The sequence below is a fragment of the Strix aluco genome, chromosome 31 (assembly GCF_031877795.1).
Source record: "Strix aluco isolate bStrAlu1 chromosome 31, bStrAlu1.hap1, whole genome shotgun sequence".
NCBI lineage: Eukaryota > Metazoa > Chordata > Aves > Strigiformes > Strigidae > Strix > Strix aluco.
In genome coordinates this window covers 3,713,777-3,732,654 of record NC_133961.1, presented here as the reverse complement: position 1 = coordinate 3,732,654, position 18,878 = coordinate 3,713,777, and the positions used below count along the sequence as shown (strand labels likewise).

Sequence of the window (18,878 nt, the reverse complement as noted above, 5' to 3'; positions counted from 1 at the left end):
AGAGTTTACTTTTTCCCTATGTGTCTATCTCTTACTTTTTCTACGCCTCAGCTCCTCATCAGGAAAAGCAACGATAACAGTATCTCCCTACCGTACAACAATAGATGCTCAGGTACAATAAGGCGACAAGGATGAAAGTTCACAATACATGTTAACATCTTTTTTGTCAGACAAAAAAATGTAATCTATATATTCCAATCACCAGAAGGACAACATGGTTGAATCCTACTCCCTAATCTGACAACAAAACTCTTCACACCCCGAAAATGCTCACATGGCTAACACTCCTCATCTGTTTAGCTTGCACTTTATGGGGGAGCTCTGGAATTAAAGCAACTGATGATGATAGTGTCCATAACAGCAAAGCTAATACAAACCAGGAAATCAGCATCAACTGGAGTGAACTAGAAGACATTTCCTTTTGACTACATACCCAGCCGACACAGACTCCATTCACGAGTTTGCACAGTTCATGATCTCAGCTCTTCCACGCACCAAGCAAGCAAAATTTCCCTCTTGGAGGAATTATCAACTTCAAACATTTAAAACATTTTGCACTTAATGCTTCCCTCATTTTGAGCAATTAAAATTTATCGACAAATCAAAGCTTCTCTTGAGATAGACAGTCTTGAACTTCTTTAATACAATTTAAATACCACGTAGAAAAAAGAAACAAATATACACTGTGATTTCATCAGAAACATGCTAATGTATGAGAGGAGGTGGTACACCCGCATTCAGGGAGAGCTTCTATTCCAGGGTACGCTAAGGAAACAGGGGACACAAGAAAAAGTAAAACCAATGAAAGTGGAGTTTGACTACATTGGTAGAAACTGGCAGTCTCCACTCAACGGCAAATACCACACGATCTGTACGTGAAAAAGCAGATAGTCAGAACCTCAATTTCACACTTCAGATCTTCTGCAACTCAGGATGGGGAGGCTTTGCTCACTGTGGATGTTAAAGACCCTAGAATATATTTCACGACAGCATGCACATTAACATAGCAGGTTGGAGAAAACCCTCCCCGAGTAACTGAAGTCTGCCTACTGGAGTGTTCTTCTGCAGTTGCAATCATATGCAATATTCTCTACCTGCTGACCTGACAGGTAATGTAGTACTGATCAACAGCTGCTGTTCAACACATCCAGCTGCACCAGTGATGGACAGAGACGCAACAGTGGAAAGTAATAGTGAATGAGTATGTTTAGCACAAAGAAAGAGGGCTAAAGAATCAAAATATTAACATCAGAGTACAATGGATGCTTCTGTCTTCCAACAGATTTCACATAAGGCAGGTATATGAACCTCCACTCCAACCATAAAAGAAAATAATTTAAACACAGTACGTTATTTTACCTGTCTTTGCATCTCTTCAATCTGTCGCTGGGGGACACTTTGCAGAATACTGTACATTTCAGGCATCTTTTCTTCAGGGATGACAACAGAGGCCCTTATAAGCAAAAAACAGAAAACAAATGTTATTTGAGAAGAAAGACATTCTACTTTAAAAGATGTCAACAGCTTTTCCAACCCAGAATCTTGTCCTATTCTAATAAGACACATTCAGAAGATATTAGCAGAAAGAAAACAGTCTTCTCTCAGTGTAATTAATGATTCTGTAGCAGTTCTTTCACACCAGCCAGTCCGCCCACAGATAATGGCACAAAAGTCTGTGGACTGATGTGTACAGACAAAAATAAATACGAAAGGGACAGAGACCCAGAAATCCTGAATTCTCATCTCTGGATTGCCACAGACTTGCTGTCAGCTGAGATTTTTGGAGTGACCATACAGTAATAGCATACACACTGCTTTTGTATGTGTTATCCTAGGATCACCTAACTGGACATAGTACATGCATGGAAAATAATCTGACAGTGTAGTCAGCTCCAAAATAATTATACCTTTCAGTCTCAGGTGATCTTAGGAATCATGATACAACATAGAGAATTTAGCATTTACGTGATGCAATTTTTAGCATATGCTTTTCCTAAAAGAGCCTGAATGCAGACCAGTCCTCACTGAATTCAAGCACAAGATAATAAAGAAAGTCTGTTTTAGAAAAAAATATCATCAGCTACAGGACAACCAAATGCTCTGTCATCTCTGCCTCATTTGTTTTCCTCTCCTATTTTTGATGCATAATATATCCAGGGACTGCAGGTATCTTACTCTCTATTCTATTCCCCGTAAACGCCAGTACACTTGACTCATCACACAATTTTTATTCAAATCACTGAATGCAATGAAGTCTCTTGTGCAGTGGTTAGATGTACAACAGCGAGGGTACAGACCTCTTCCAGTCCAGAACCTCAGAGAAAGGTAAAATGTAGGAGTCGGCAATGATGACTGGGACACAGCCAGCTTGAAGAACGTCGCTTAGCACAGCCTGTCCCAGGCGGGCTCCACGTAGAACGACACAGAACGTAGACTCCTGTCAACAAATGGTATCCAACACACAGATGAGGGAAAAAAGGAGGAAATGTTAGATTTGTATATGTGTGTGTGGTTATGTATATATGTATGCATTACGCTTTCCTGCCCTCCCCCTTGTAGAAACACAAGTCGAAAGGAAAACAGGCTTGCTCTGTGCAACCAATGTATTCTGAATTATTAGCTAATTCAAAATAATTACACAACTTTATCTTCCAGAAGCGCAAAAATATCATGAGTGAAGAGATAAGAAATCAGCTAATGGGACTATTCTATGTTTTATTTTAATGGGCAAACTTCAGAGTTCTAACTGAGAAAATTCAAGGGGAAAAATAAATCAAACATTTTTAAAGTTTGGCATAACAAGATGAGCAACAATCAACATGAACTTACTGAGTACAAACTGTATGAAGCCAAGCTACTTTTCTTCCATTATAGGGCAATCCAGCTCTGTGGATAGCAGAGAAGTAACAGATCTCCTATTTCAACTTTAAAAGGCATTTGACATCATCTTTGATAGCATTTTCATAGGCGAATTAAGAAATCATGGGCTAGACAAAGCCCTCATAGCCTTTATAGTTAAAGAACTCGAAGTATAAAGCAGTTAGTGGTGGTTCTCAGGTAACACAGTGATGGACTAAACCACCTTTTCTAGGTGGAACAGTATTCAATGTGTCCCTTAGTTAACCAAGTAGAAGAATTAAGACCATACTTATTAGATCTGACAATACCTATGATTTTGTAGGATTAGCAAGCAAATCGGTAACGGGATTAGAGTTTGACATTATATGGATAATTTGACTAAAAAATACCGATATAGGGTTCAACACTTGGATAAAAATAACCAACAGCACAAACATAAAGCATAAACTAACTGTCCTTTTCTGCAAAGTGCAAAACCTAGCCATTTCCTGCAAAAGGGCAGGAAAGAAAGGGTATTCATGTGTCAGCAATGTTGTGCTCTTGAAAAAACAAGCCATTCCACCCACAGGTTGTATTAGAATGCAAAAAGTAGTACAATCTAAGAGACCTGAAGGAATTACTCACTCTTCTCAGTAATGAAAGACCTCAGACAGAGCAGTGTGTTCAGTCTTGTGCAATGCAATTCCAGGGGTAAAAAAAAAGGATGATTACTTACCTTGAAAGTATGATCTACAAGGAAAGATTGACTATTTCAACACTACTTACTCTGAAGGGGTGAGGGCAGGAGGAAGATGGCTAAAGGGAACTTCAAAGATATAAAAAGTTGTTGCAAAAAGGGAGAATATAATCCACTTATATCCACAACACACAAGACAAAAAGCTTAAACTGCAGCAGAGAAGACTTCTTGACTATGCTGCGCTCACCCTGTAAATAGGGACTTTACTTCTCACTGCCACTGACAGATCTTGCTACAGAGTCAAGATCACAAAATAAATGCTCGTAGAGTTCAGCTACGCAACAAGGAAAAAGCCCAAGTCAGTATTATCCCTAAGTCTAAGAAAGAAAAATTATAAAGTTGATACAGGGGCTCCTACAGATAAGAAAACATCTGTCCTGTTTGTGTTCTGTGGCCTGAGGAAAAGGAGCCAGGAGGCTCAGCAGGGCAGCAAAACATCAAAATGGAACTAGGAAATACAGGGGAGCTTGCTGGCTCTTCACTTGTTTCCTAATGCAATTGTAAGACCTTGTTCATATCCATAGAGTACTAAAAGGCTTGGAAATCTCCTCCAAGAGAAGACTGCAAACAGGAAGCATTAGCAACCCAGAAGCCCAAGAGCCTGTCTAGTAGGAAGTCTGCAAAGGCAGCCCTGGAAAGGATGAACTGTGATCACAGTCCCCCTTCCCCCACTCTCAGACAGGAAGAGAAGGAAAAGAAGGGTGCGGGGAGTGGAAGAACAGGGAGAATGAACACACATTTTAACCACGGACTCACTCGATCACAGCAGCAGGTGGAAAAGACTCTAGTAAGGTCTGGGAGAGAAAAAAAAAAAGCAGCCCAGATGTGGACACACATGCTCATCTTCCCAGATAACCATTTTTCCTGTCTAGACAAAGGTTACTATAAATACATCTCTTCGCATCACCACTGTTATCAGCCAGACATTCCAAAGGGAGATGCAGGGCTCTGCGAAGGAAAGTATTTTAACAATCTCTGCATGTGCCAGCTCTCTTCTGGGTTATAAAATCATATACAGCAAGATACAGATACCCTGACTTGCTATCCTTGAGCAATCCACTTTGTATTTTAAGAAATAAAGCAAACTTTATTTTTTCCCCTTTTGGCTGAAAGTTTAGGACTCAGGGTGACCCTTTCCTCCCTCTCCCCCTCCTCCACAAGGAATTTTAAACATATTTCCTACAAAACATAACAGGAGGGGTGGAAACTTTGCCTTTCCTCAGCTTGTTTGTTATTTTATCATCATTTGCTGAAGTTCAAAGACAGATTATGTGCTGGTGGCCACAGACTGAGCACAGTGGCCTATGGCATAACTCACTTCACCACACTGCATGCCAAAGCACCTCTCTGTTAGTGCACTGCCAAGAGACACAGGGGTCTGAGAACGCTATCTAGTTTTATCTTCACTGACACATCAAAAGGCCTCTGGAAGTTGGGCCAAGGCCATGAAACACATTTCACCTAGATGTTTTCATAGCTGCATGCTGACAAGTCTTCCAGCTCAGTCCGTCATATCTATACAGAGAATTTTGTAGGGTTTAACTACTAAGTTGCGTATAAAAAAAATATAATCTGACCAACTCTCCTTAAATGCAGCACTCTTTTTTGCCCCCCAAATAAATCCACACGTGAGCTCTTTAGAGTTCATTTTAATCTTCCCTCCAATTGACAAAGCCATCCTCTGTTCCAAGCTTCATCTAGCAAGGCCTGGACTGTCATATATGAGAAATCATTTCCAAATTCATGCCTGCTGAAGGTCATTTTGCCAGTCATTCTGGAGGGTGTAGATTCCAGTGTTCTTCCCCAGTTTTAAAGTAAGCAATTTTGTCTGGCCTCCAAAAGTTTCTCCTCCCGTTGCTGCTGGTTTTGGCAGTATCTTTGTATCATCTTTTAAGTTTACATGATGCTGTCGTGTTACTAGAAGACCACCATGACCAATCTCATGAAGCAGTGTTTTCAAATCGCAGCGTAGTGTGCCTATCAGTTTGAGTACATGGTTCTTGGCCCTCTCAAAAATAAGAATAAAGTTAGGATATAATATCCAAGCTAACACAACAAATTATGCAGTTTCAAAACATGGCCAGCAAGTTAACTAAACACAAGGAAGTACCCTACCAGTGCTAACCAGGAGCAGCTCCACAGCTAAGACAGTCACCGAGGGGAAGAGAAGTTTGCAGGAGAGACAGTCGTACCTGAAGCACCTGAGGATAATCAAAGACTTGATTCTTGTGACAGCGTTTGCGAACAGCAGGTACCCCATCAGACAGATTTGTGCATTTGTCTAGGATCAACACTGATTCCCCATTTTCCGCTTGAAGAGCTTCCAACTCAGACCGGTATTCTGGGTGCAGAGCCATTTGAGATGACAGAATGAAATACCTGCGAGGACTGAAAAACCACAGCAGGGTTAGCTGACAGCACTGTGAGTTCACTTCCAAGATGCTCCAGAACTCATTTCCTTCTATCCTGGAAAAGCAGAGCAAGATTAACTAAATGCAGACACACTGTCAAGACCATATTTTCAGATGAGGTTGGAAAGGGTAATGATGCAATACAATTAAATCTTGGATAGTAAGTGGCTCAGCATTACTTACAGCTTTGAATAAATTTCTACTTGGAAAGAGTGCTTATTACATTAGAATAGGCGCTTGCATTAGAACCTCTGTTACAAACTGAAATAAACTCTACGTAGCTACATATTAAAACAGCTTGCTGCTGATGCCAGGATTGTTCTTTTGTTGGTGTTTGTCTACTATAACAAAGTAGATAGGACACTAAATGCTGCTGCTAGTTTCTCCTCCCATATATTTTCTCATCAACTTTAATTGAAAAAAGATGCTGAACGGACAACTCGGCTACCCTGTGCTTATTTAGTCTTGATATGGCGACAGCAGCAACAGGACAAGCTCATCTCGTTAGCTGTGATTCAGTTCTGACCCTTCTGGGCAACAGAAAGGCAACATTTCCAGGACAAAGTTGAAGGCCCATTGTGCCATCCACTCTCAACTTGTACCATGCTCCAAAACCAGGAGTATTTAAAATGTGCTGTAATACTGAAGTGTTTCAAGACACTAATTAACACTGGAGGTAAACCACACAGGAATACAGTCTCAAATTAGATGCTCACTGCTTAAAAGAGTTATCTTAATGTTGGAAAATAGCATGTCATACAATTGTTAGACTCATTTGCATCTACTTTGGTTTCCTTTTTAAACGGGTCAGTGAAGTCAGACTGCTCCACTGCTCCCCACTGGATGGGACACACGGCGAGTGCCTGCCCTCACGCTGCCAAAAGACCACAGGAAACACAAGGCCTGCACTTAGGATTCCAGTTCCACTCCACGTGATGCTATCTTTAATTTACAGCTCTGAAAACACATACAAACACACACTTTATAAAGTCAGACCTCTCCTGCTGCTCTTCTCACCTCTTCTACTCATTTTCACGCTGGTCACTTTAGTTGCTCCAATTAACAGATGAGACTTGTATAGAATTGGTTTTTTACACATTCTTTTTCCCAAGCCTCCAGCTGCTACCAACTTGCTACTATCAGCTCTACAGAATATATATCTCTAGCAGAGGTGGATTTAATATATTTTAAACAATCCAACTAAAAAAGAGAGTAAATCAAACTCCCTCAGTTCAGCTCTGTGGGAGGAATGAAGAAGTATTTGCCTTAAAAAAAGGAACCACTGCTGCAGATGAGTGATAATAAATGTCTATAACCAGCTGAAAATTATGCAGGTTTGTTTGTGTATATGTTTTAAAACCAGATTTTGCCTTGAAACTGTCATCCTATGACACTCACAATCTAGCTATGAATTCTTGCTACAAAAGAAAGTACATCCCAGCTCCCAGAAGTAACACACTAGTGCAGTGGAACGTAGTAATCCATCCCACACAAGCCTGATTTCTGAGCATCGTTCCCTTGTCACATCCCTCCTGCATAAAGCAATCAGAGATGTGAATGTGTCTCAATTAGTAATGCTGGCTGGCCACTAGATGGTACTCCAGAGGCTACAGTCTGCTCCTCACCAAAAAAACCCAAAACTGAAACCAAAGTTCGGTAACTTTGAGAACGTGGAAGCTCCAACACCTTATTGCATCAGCTCCCACACAACAGTTTCTCTTATCCGACCTGAAACCCGACATAGCATTTAGCTGACTACATGGACATGAACAATATGATGGCATCTCTCTTTACAATTGGTTCTACACATGTTGAAGCTTATCATCCCATTCATGCTTTCCAGACAGAAATACAAAATTCACTCTGTGCTGGACTGTAATAATACTTGAGATCTATGAAGAATCAGTTGGGATGCAACCAGATGCCCTGATGCTGGCCTGGTCCAGGAGCATCACAAGCAGGAATGTAAAGGGTGTGAGCAAAGCCAACCACTGATGTACAAGTTTGTCCTGTAACTGGCTGCAGCATCTGACTTGGAGCAGCCCAGAGCATTGCCCTTACTAGAGAAGACAGATGAAGACAAAGTACAATCACTTTTTGTGTCTGATAGTGGCAGCACCCTTTCAATCACAGTTTTCAACTTTAATAATTCATATTTTCTACAGGATGCTCTCAGAAAAAAGGACCTAAAGTTTCTGCATTTCTAAACTTGATCTTCACAATCAGTGGCCATGTGATGTCACTCCCATTGCCTCAGTCTGCCCAACTTCTAAAACATAACAGAGGTAAGACCTAGCTACAGTGAAACACTTTCAGCTCTGTAATTAAGAGGCTTATGAAATTATTGTAATTAAGAGGCTGTGGATGTTGTCTACCCTGACTTTAGTAAGGCCTTTGACACCGTTTCTCACAGCATTCTCCTGGCAAAACTGGCTGCTCGTGGCTTGGATGGGCACACGCTTTGCTGGGTAAAAAACTGGCTGGATGGCCGGGCCCAGAGAGTTGTGGTGAACGGAGTTAAATCCAGTTGGCGGCCAGTCACGAGTGGTGTCCCCCAGGGCTGGGTTTTGGGGCCACTCCTGTTTAACATCTTTATTGATGATCTGGATGAGGGGGTCGAGTGCACCCTCAGTCAGTTTGCAGATGACACCCAGTTGGGTGGGAGTGTTGATCTGCTCGAGGGTAGGGAGGCTCTGCAGAGAGACCTGGCCAGGCTGGAGCGATGGGCTGAGGCCAACTGTATGAGCTTCAATAAGGCCAAATGCCGGGTGCTGCGCTTGGGCCACAACAACCCCCAGCAGCGCTACAGGCTTGGGGAGGAGTGGCTGGAGAGCTGCCAGTCAGAGAGGGACCTGGGGGGGTTGATTGACAGCCGGCTGAACACGAGCCAGCAGTGTGCCCAGGTGGCCAAGGTGGCCAATGGCATCCTGGCTTGCATCAGCACTAGCGTGGCCAGCAGGGACAGGGAAGGGATCTTACCCCTGTACTCGGCACTGGTGAGGCCGCACCTCGATTACTGTGTTCAGTTTTGGGCCCCTCACTCCAAAAAGGCCATTGAATGACTCGAGTGTGTCCAGAGAAGGGCAACGGAGCTGGTGCAGGGTCTGGAGCACAGGTCTGATGGGGAGCGGCTGAGGGAACTGGGGGGGTTTAGTCTGGAGAAGAGGAGGCTGAGGGGAGACCTCATGGCCCTCTACAACTCCCTGAAAGGAGGGTGCAGAGAGGGGGGATGAGTCTCTTGAGCCAAGGACCCAGCGCCAGGACAAGAGGGAATGGCCTCAAGCTGCACCAGGGCAGGGTCAGACTGGCTCTTAGGAAGGATTTCTTTGCAGAAGGGGTTGTTGGGCGTTGGAATGGGCTGCCCAGGGCAGGGGGGGAGTCCCCATCCCTGGAGGGGTTGAAGAGTCGGGTTGACCCAGCGCTGAGGGATCTGGTGGAGTTGGGAACGGTCAGGGTGAGGTTCATGGTTGGACTGGAGGAGCTTCAAGGGCTTTTCCAACCTAGATGATTCTGTGAAATATTAAAAGAGCAGTCAGCCATAATCACTTAAAACATGTCTTCCAGACTTACACCTACTCTTGTTCTGAAGACATGAATGGATTAGAGAAACTACCACCTTCCAGGGTAGCTCATTTTAATGGCTAATTACATTCGCTGTTAAAATTAGTGCTTTATTTCCCACTTGTCTTGCTTTACTTCCAACTACAAGGTTGGGGGGGGGGGGGGTTGTTTGTGTCTTACTCCATTACTTTAAAAAGAAAAAAATAAAACTCAGTATTCTAAGCTCTGGATGTCACTATTCCCATAACCAAATCAGCTTTCATTCTTCTTTTTCATTAGCTAATCACAACCACCTCCTTAAGCTTCATTCTGCAAGAACTTCTTCCCTTCAGAGCTGTATTTACAGGCTTCTCCTGTTCCAAACTCTCCGTGTCATTCTGAAAGGACTTCAGAACCACAAAAACACCTAAACCGATTTACAAAGAATGTATCCCTAAGACATGCAGAGGTAAAGATCACATCCTCCTCCTATTCTCCTGTTCCTCATTCAGTTTGCACTGGCTGATTGCACCTGAGGCACTCATGTTGATCCCCATGATCCCTTCTACCTCTTTAAAGTCACAATGGAGGTATAGCACACTTCTTTTATCACTGCAGTAGTGATCTTTTGCCATTACTTTGCTTTCAAGTATCCTAAAATAAACTGTCTGAAGCCATCATTTATTAGGGAATCTATATTGCTTTGAATTACTGCCTTGCTTTACTTACAGTTTAAAGAAACCAAACATATTAACAACTACTTTATATCAGAAATCAGCTCACTGGAAACACTGAATCTAATTCTGCTAGAAACACTGTCTTGCTGTCATATTTCACAGTTCAGCTTCTGCAGTGGGAAAAACAGAATCAGTCCCAAAAAATCCTCAGTTCCTAGCTAAACCACACATTGGCAGATGAGTCAAGGCCATCAGCACCAAAACCATCACATATTTTAATAGCAAGAGCTGTTAAAAGCAACTCTTAGGAAATCGCCCAAGCCCACCAACAAGTTAGCAGCTATATTTGTATTTTATCAGCATCAATATTAAGCATAATATTGAATATACTTTGCCCAATCCATGGGAATTGCTTTACCCCGGTCCTCTTTCTGGCAGATCCACTTCCCCTGACAACGGGCTGTAAACAGGAATACTGACGTCGTAGCCTTGTCGGTAAGTCCATGTGGAGAAGCCTCCACCAGCCAGCAGAGCTCTGAAAAAATACAGGAAAGAGACTTTAAACAGAGCCCGTACACTGTGCAAACTCGGAGTGCGATTTACTGATTGTCATCACCCAGAAGACACATGCTCTGAGATAAGTTTTTCCCTCAGCTTTTGTCAGTGGCATTTTTCATGCAGTTTCTTGGTTCGCTTTAGTTTTCGTGAACTGGTCTTACGGCCAGATTGGATCGAGTCATCCACAGAATGCTTACGACTGCCTACGATCACTGAGGAATGGACCATTTTGCATTAACCTAGGGAAATTTAATCTATTGCAGTCATTATGATAATTTTGCCTTTTTGCAAACTTATATGTCCTAAGTCAAGTTTAAATTAAAGAAATACATTCTTAATTATTTATACTAGTTAACATACTCCTCGATGCCTGCACTAGAACAGGGTATAGCACAGTTCTCGAAGCGTTAGAGACAAGCTATATTTCAGATACAAGTCCAGGTACAATAATGTAGTATTTTGGCAGCTTACAGTGACTCTGGACTTCTCATGGCTGGAAACAAAATAGAGTTCTTTGTAGCTGTATCTTCAAAGTGATCATACAAACTAGTGAAATTTATTTCATGTTTATAATACACCAAAAATGCTATAAACAGAAAACATGACAACAACAACTCTGTATGTTCTGAAACTAACTTCCATCAGCAGAGGCTGCCTGGGACACTGTGCTAGAAAGCATGGGAATCATCAAAGATTGATAAATTGAGATGTAATTCAACCTCCCAACAGGGTGACTGATTGTCTGTGGCTTTTCCTAGAAGGGACAACCTTTTGCCGCTCAGAAAAGCTTTAAGAAGCAGAAGAAAACAATGTGTACAGAAGAAAGCAATGCATCATTCACAATGCCAGAAAAAAACGGGCTTGTTACTATCTCCTATCCCAAATCAGGCTTCTTTGAAATATGCTGGTAGAGGACATCAGCTTTTCAGTTGCCATTTCATCTCCAGTGACCAGGTGGCACCATGAACACATCATCCTATTTCCAAAAGAGACTCAGCTTCAGCTTTAGTGAGACTTCTCAAACAGCTGATCAAATCTTCAGGCCCACCTCAGCAAGCAGCAGGCGTGCTACACTTTAACCTGCCCCAGGGATACGGCGTCTGCTTAAGGGACCATACAAAGCAGTTTGGAGAAAAATATTTCTCCAATCCCAGTCTCTCTCTTGTGTGGAAAGAAGCAGAACACAAATACACCACTACACTAGGCACTACAGAAAGGATCTTGAGGAGCTGTACCCACTGTGGCAGTGATGATTTCAGCCAAAAGCCTTATTATCACAAGCTTGCATACGGTCATGGTTCAGACTGGAGCAGGCACATGGCACACCAGTAATCAGAACAGACACATCAGAACAAAAAATCAAGGTGAGACTGGAAGAGGCTCTCACCACCCATTAGCTCATATTGTTTTTTCAGATATCACTGAATGAAATCCTCAGTATAGTGTTTGGAGAAGCAGTTTTTCTACAGTTGTTATACCACAGATCATCATTATACCTAATTATCATCCAAGACCTATCATTTTTTCCCACCAGATCATGACACCCCGGATAAACACCAGCGGATGTTCTGCCTGTTCTAACCCCCATCAGATGTCCCACGGGACACTTCACTTCCTGCTTTGACCTGCAGCACAGTTGTTCAGCGTTCAAACACTACAATCACACTTCGCCACAAATGTGCCTTCACCCAAGCAGTCCTAAGTGTCGTTTAAGAAGCTCTTTGAAGATCCCAGGCTCTGGGTTACAGATGCATTTCAGCTTGATGACAATTCCAAAATTGAAACAACTTGCCCTTTATTACTCTTCACTCGCAACACAAACTATGGTAGGAGTAGAAATCAACTCGAGAACAGGATGATAAATCAAGTATGTGCTGAGTGAGAATTTATGTTCCAAATCAAGTGATTATGTTGGATTCCTTTCCAGTGCCCGCCCTGCTTTGATGACACGTACAATGCTGTTATGACTAGGTCTCACTCCTGAAGCTGCATGTTCCGTGTCTTAGTCACGTTAATTCAGTTACAAGCAGGGAGAAAAAACTGGCTTTGGGTGTTGCTGTTCTTGCACTTCATATCCCCCTCCTCTTTCTTAACCCCTCCTAATTGGGAAACTACAACCAGATTGTTTTAATTGGATCCGGTGAAAACATGACAGCACCTCATCAGCCTTGAGAAAGCAGGTGTGCATCACGCAGACTTTTACCTAAATAAACCCACAGGGAACCAACACCAGTTAAATAACTCCGCTCAGATTTTCATCGTACAGTGCAGTAAGGGAGATATTAACTCCTAATGTACTCAAGACAAATAATCTTTAAATTGCACTGATCAGTGAGGAATGAGCCTGTTCCTGAGCAACTTTTCACCACTTTTCAGACACTGATCCTTCTTTCTCTCCAGGAAGTACCCAACTGGTCCGTACTCTAAATGTTTCTGCCCAGCTGCCATCAGCAGCAGCTTTCTGACAAACTTCACAAGTCACTGAAACCAAATTCATTAACTGAAGCAGAATGAAAAAGTATCTTAGTTCGTATGTTCAATTCTACAGCTACAAAGTGGCTTTGCAAAACAAATCCTTTCATCCTCATTATTGTACCAAATTCAATAGTGGTTATTAACAAATAATAAAGAGCTTATTTTTTAAGTTTTATGGCAGGAGATTACATATGTTACGGCAGCTAATACCAGCAACATAGCCTCCATGCCCACAAGGCAGACTTCCATCTTTGAATGATGGAATAAAGCACTTTTACACTGTCTTTGGAAATTGGATTTAATGATTTAATAAACAAATAACCCCTTAGTGAGGTAACTTAGCTAAAGACTCTTCCAGATGTAAAAATGTCATATAACTGAATTCCTCTTTGTGTATAAGGTCTTATTTTACCTGGATTAATACTCCGCAGCAAATCAACAGAACACAACTCTATTAAACCTCATGATCCACCACCATTCAGCTACGTATGATCTCTGATATGCGCCAAATAGAGAATGCAGGCCACACTCCTGGTGCAAACTTCACAAATATTACCCCTGTATTTCACAAGTGATCCACAAAATCCCACAAATCCAGTCTTTCTGGAGTCGTACTGATACAGTCCAGAGCAGCCATTCCAAACCACCTGAACTCTGCCAATGTACCTTTATTTTGGCCTGCAGTCTCTCACCTGTGATGCTACAAACAACTGTCCTTCATGTTTTGTTAACTACCCATTCTGTAACACACGTGGACATTCTCAGATTAAGAAAACACACTCTTGTTCTGTTAGACAGGAACTAAGATCTCCAGAGGTCTCCAAAATCATACTGTAACCTCACACTACACCACTCAGGCCTTTCCAGGACTAGGTCCCCACTACAGACTTTTTCACAGGTCCCTTTTCTTCACACCTGTGACCTGTAGTACTGGTTTTACGCTACACTGAATACAGTCTAACTGTTGGCTGCCTACAAAAAGGAGTTTCCACCTTTTCTCCATCCCAAGCATTGTTATTGCCTCTCTTATGCATTAGAGCCATACAGCTGCAGAGTGAGCCAGTTTGACAAGCTACAACAGCACCTGTATGCCACAAAAAGATTTGATTTTTTGAATTCCAATCAGTCAGCTTTCTAGGTTAGCATAACAAACACTTAGAACAAACACCTACCAAAATAATACATTTCCTGCATACTAAGCCAAGACACCTAAGGCTAAATATAAACGGACATTTGACATAAAGTCAGAAAAAAGTTGTGCAGTGCAAGAAACCTACTGCACTCAATTAACAAATCTATTTCTTCAACAGACACACGCATCCACAAACACACAGTCCCAGAGCAGTCCATTTCATTAAGCAGAGCATTGTCAAAGGAAAATTCCCTTTAAGAAGTCTAAATCTTAAGATAATAAATATGAGTATTTACTAACAGATTAACAGGTTTGGTTATGTAAGAATGATGCTTGACTGCCCTCTTCAGGCTAACCCACATGCATATAACATATTTCATACAGGGAAGTAAAAAACTAAAGCTTTACTTTACAGTCAGTAACGTAATTACAGTGAGTAAACTTACTCTTCAAACATGTCCAGAAAAGACATGTTCTGTTCTGGCAGTGAAGGATGTTTTAAATCATCTTTGGTGCAAAGAAATCAAGATATATTCCATGCACAATCATCTTAGCAAAGATCCCATATCTCAGGCAAGATTTTGTTGACATTTGGCAGAAGAAAGTTAACCTTGACCTTCAAGAGAGGGACTGGTTAAACAGGGCCTAACTCAGCAGAACTAAGCACATACAGGCTAATCTATAGTAGAAACACATTCAGTAACAGTATCTAAGCTAAATTTTCTTTGCCTTACAACCTCCTTTCGTCTTCCAAAAGTAAATTATTCTGTAAGTGAAAATTGAGCTAAGGATTCGTGCCTTTTAAGTTTCTGGCAAATATTTTCAAAACACACTTGCCAGAGAATAACTAAGAGCATTTGTTCAATTACTAATACAAGTGTAATTGTTAAGATAACAGAAACTATTGAAATTCACCATAGTTTTGTCAAGTAGAGCAGCTGCTTTAAAATGCCCTTGAAGCACCTGACTTCTACCAGAAAGTTGCAGCTACAATCATCTTTGAACTTCTAATTTGCATCAAATGGGCCATTCTGTAAAGTGTTCAGGTTCAGAAACACACAAGGTACAGCTCTAACCTCAAGATTCCTCACCCTTACAGCAAGCCCAACAGTTAAGAGGAAACGCTGTCAGCCACATCCCGTATAAAATTAAGGCTGGGGCTAAACTGTCAGATTTCAGGAGCAAACACTCGTCGTCTACAAGATAGGGACTTTGTCCTGGTTTTCAGAAGAGAGGAAGTCATATTCCAGCTTTGTAACGGTTAAGGAGCACGCCCTTTGCTATCAGCTGCACTCCTGAGCTTGTTGCTTCTTCGATGGCATTTAAACCCAGACCTGTGCGTTCAAACACAGCAAAACACCCACCTATCTCTAGGAACATCTAGGGCAGTGTTATAATCTGGTGGCCCTCCAGGCAGCATATTGAAGAGCAAGTGATTCGTGCCTCGATCCCACCTACGGCAAAAGAACAGACAACAATTAGAAAGGTATTCCCTACAGATGGATGATAAGTTCTGTCAAAGCCTGGCTCTGGCACTGACTCACTGCGTCCTCCCCTCCTGCCTTAACCTTAGTTTTTTTCCACTGTGTGTTCTTTAAATTCACACACTGAAGTTTCAGTAAGTACCTGGATAACTGTGCCAAAGCCTGAGCTGTCTCCTTGATACGGAGCGCGTTCTGATTGAGGACATCTACGGATGGCACAAAAAGGCAGGCCCGGTTGACATCGTCAGTGTAGAATTCACTGTCAGAGATGGCAGTTAGCAGCTCATTGTATTCCCTGGAAATGGTGTTGCTCACCGATGTCCCGTATTCATCCACGTACTTTTTCAGCGAGTAGATGTATACCTTGATTTTGTTTTTGGGATTGAAGCCACAGCGATAGACGTCGAAGCAGGTGTGCATCCTGCAGCTGAGGTCTCCCCGCTCAGGAATGGGGCTATCAGCAGGGAGCTTGACCACGGGCACGTCGTGGACACTGCGTTTTTCAACGGTCCAGTCACTGGATGACTCAATGGAGTGAGGCCAGAACTGGAACATTCCTGTGGCAATTAGGCCAAGCAGAACGATGGAAAAGAGAGTGATGTAGTAGATGCGATGCTTGGTTTTCATCCTTGGGATGAGGGCTGGACCCCGGGTGTTGTATTTGGCCGACGCACACATAATGGAATCAATTATCTCTTGTCTCTACAAAACAGGAAGAGAGAGGTTCTAGGATGAACTCTGGAAGAGTTACATAGTTATCACAACGCACAGAAACATCCAGTTAATGCTTTCGAGACAGGTTCTTTGCCTCAGCAAATTACAATAAAACTTCTTCAGATGCTCACATGTCCCACCAGAACGTAAGATGTCAACTGGGACTGCCACTTGGCAAGGACAACGTGAGGCTGATCTGCTGGGCCTGGTCAGAAGGAAATGATGTTGGCCAGTTAACAACCACAAGTCAGAAAAGGACGCGGCTTGGGCAGCAACGGGAGGAAGAAACCTCGGACGCTACAGATATAGCGAGTCCTCGTAGGGGCCACTCTATCTACGTGTAAGTGTATTCATAGTGAATACTAAAAAAAAATAAAATGCTCATCTACAAGTGAAGAGAAACAACCTGGATACCCCACAAAGGGCTGACAACAGGGCTTCACACAGAACTTAGGAGCATGATAACGCTTCTAATGTAAAGGTGCTTTCAAAATGAATTTTACAGGAGCCCCATCACACCCAACTAGAACAATGTTAAACTACTTCTGGCAAGAAAAAGGAATTAATTTGTCATCTTTTTCAATACGCCTTTTGGGGCAAAAAAGTGTTCTATGAGCTGCCACTGCAGCCACATTAAGAAAAGCATTTAAATAATAGTTCACTGTAGCCCAAATAACACCTGTAGTGAAAAACACGATGCAATAAAAGTACCACAGAGTCACACAACTGTTGTCATCTTTGATGTTTCTTACAAGTTTTTACACACGGAATTGTGGTTCCAGCAAGAGGCAATTTATATTAACTGCAGATCGAAGAATCAGCTACTTGTTGGAATGCAAAATCCTGTTTCGGTTTTCAACTAAAGCTTCTGCAATAAATAAATCCAACCTGAACTCTCCACAGCGGGAGCTTTTTAAAGGTAGTAAGTAAGTTTTTCCTGAAGAAGAATGCGGATAACATAATTACGTGTTTTCCTTTTGGACAAATGATCTTTGTAAGCACGAAATAAAGTCTGACAGTCAACTGTACAGCAGACAACAAGTACAAATAAAAGAAGTATCAATAAGGCATTAAATGGTCTTTATAACAAATTGGGTCATGTTCATTTGACAGTTCTCAAAAGACAGGATGGGGTGGCTAGCACATGAAGCGACTGCACTTACAGCAGCACAAAAATAATCTCAGACGCTCATAAACAGTTGCTCTCATCAATTTACATTCACCTTCTGACTCTGGAGACAGGCTTAAAGCCTACTGCACAGGACAACACACGCATCACGTTGTTATCAGGACAGACGTCAGAATGCTACATTACTATTAGTTTTATAACTAAAAACTTTTCACATGCTTCTGACTGTTAACCGTGTTATTCCTCCTTCCTGATATAGCACCAGAACCACTTGCATTAGGACAAAGATTACACATTTGCAGCAAGCATTTGAGTCACTCAGCAGAGCTGCCCAGACATAAGCCTGGGAGGGGGGAACCTCAGTAAAAGGTAACTCTCATCCATGGAACCGCTGAATTACTTTCCCGCAGCACACAATCCCCCTGGGCAACCTGCAGGCACAAGACAAGGTCCGCTGGCATTTGGAGTATTAAAAGTAACAGGAAGAAGCCACAGCAGCCAGAGAGGTGGCAAAAACCACGACGGGATGTAAGAGACGCGGTGACAGGCGCCTCTCGAGGGACGCCGGAGCCTCGGGAGGGCCCAGCCCGCCCGGTTCGCCAGGCCCTCCGCCCCGCCGCGGCTCCCCCACCTCCGGCTTTCCTTGCCCACCCGCGGCAGCCCAGCGGACAGTCCGCCGCGGGCAAGGGGCAGGACACACGGCCCGCCGGAGCGGCGGCACGGCCGGGGCTGCCGGTAACACCCGCGACGGCCCGGCCCGGCCTCCCGACACGGCGCCGGGGGCAGGGCGGGCCGCGCCCCCCACCCCGCCGCCCAGGCTCACCTCCACCCGCAGTCGCTCGGGCCCCACCGCCCGCGCCGCCAGCTCGCTGCCGGCCCCACGGAGCGGGGCTCAGCCCGCCGCCTCCCGCCACCGCCTCCCGCCGCCGCCGCCCGGCCTGGCAGGCGCGGTCTGCGCATGCGCGCGGCGCTCCGGCACCACCCCTCTAGGCCGCGGCGGAAGAGCGTCGCGGTGGGGCCGCGCCACCGCGCGGGGCGCCCCCTGGCGGCGGGAGGTCGGAGCTGCAGGGGGAGGCCGCGGCCCGGCCGTAACAGCGTCTGGAATTGGCCGCTGACCTCAGCGCTTTTTCAGGGGAAGAACCACAGAATCATCGAGGTTGGA

General features: G+C 43.4%; 1 protein-coding gene across 1 annotated transcript in view; it reads right to left on the bottom strand.

Annotated features, from left to right (window-relative positions):
• Window positions 1-18,662, bottom strand: part of EXT2 (exostosin glycosyltransferase 2) — an 81,028-nt gene extending 62,366 nt beyond the window's left edge. Inside the window, exons 1-7 of the mRNA XM_074809752.1 lie at window positions 18,540-18,662; window positions 16,016-16,575; window positions 15,754-15,843; window positions 10,643-10,759; window positions 5,789-5,984; window positions 2,298-2,437; window positions 1,360-1,453 (exon numbers count right to left, since the gene is read on the bottom strand). Of these exons, the coding sequence (XP_074665853.1) occupies window positions 1,360-1,453; window positions 2,298-2,437; window positions 5,789-5,984; window positions 10,643-10,759; window positions 15,754-15,843; window positions 16,016-16,551 (1,173 nt within the window). The 5' untranslated portion in view covers window positions 16,552-16,575; window positions 18,540-18,662. The remainder of the gene's footprint in view (window positions 1-1,359; window positions 1,454-2,297; window positions 2,438-5,788; window positions 5,985-10,642; window positions 10,760-15,753; window positions 15,844-16,015; window positions 16,576-18,539) is intronic.
• Between the last annotated feature and the right edge of the window lie 216 nt (window positions 18,663-18,878).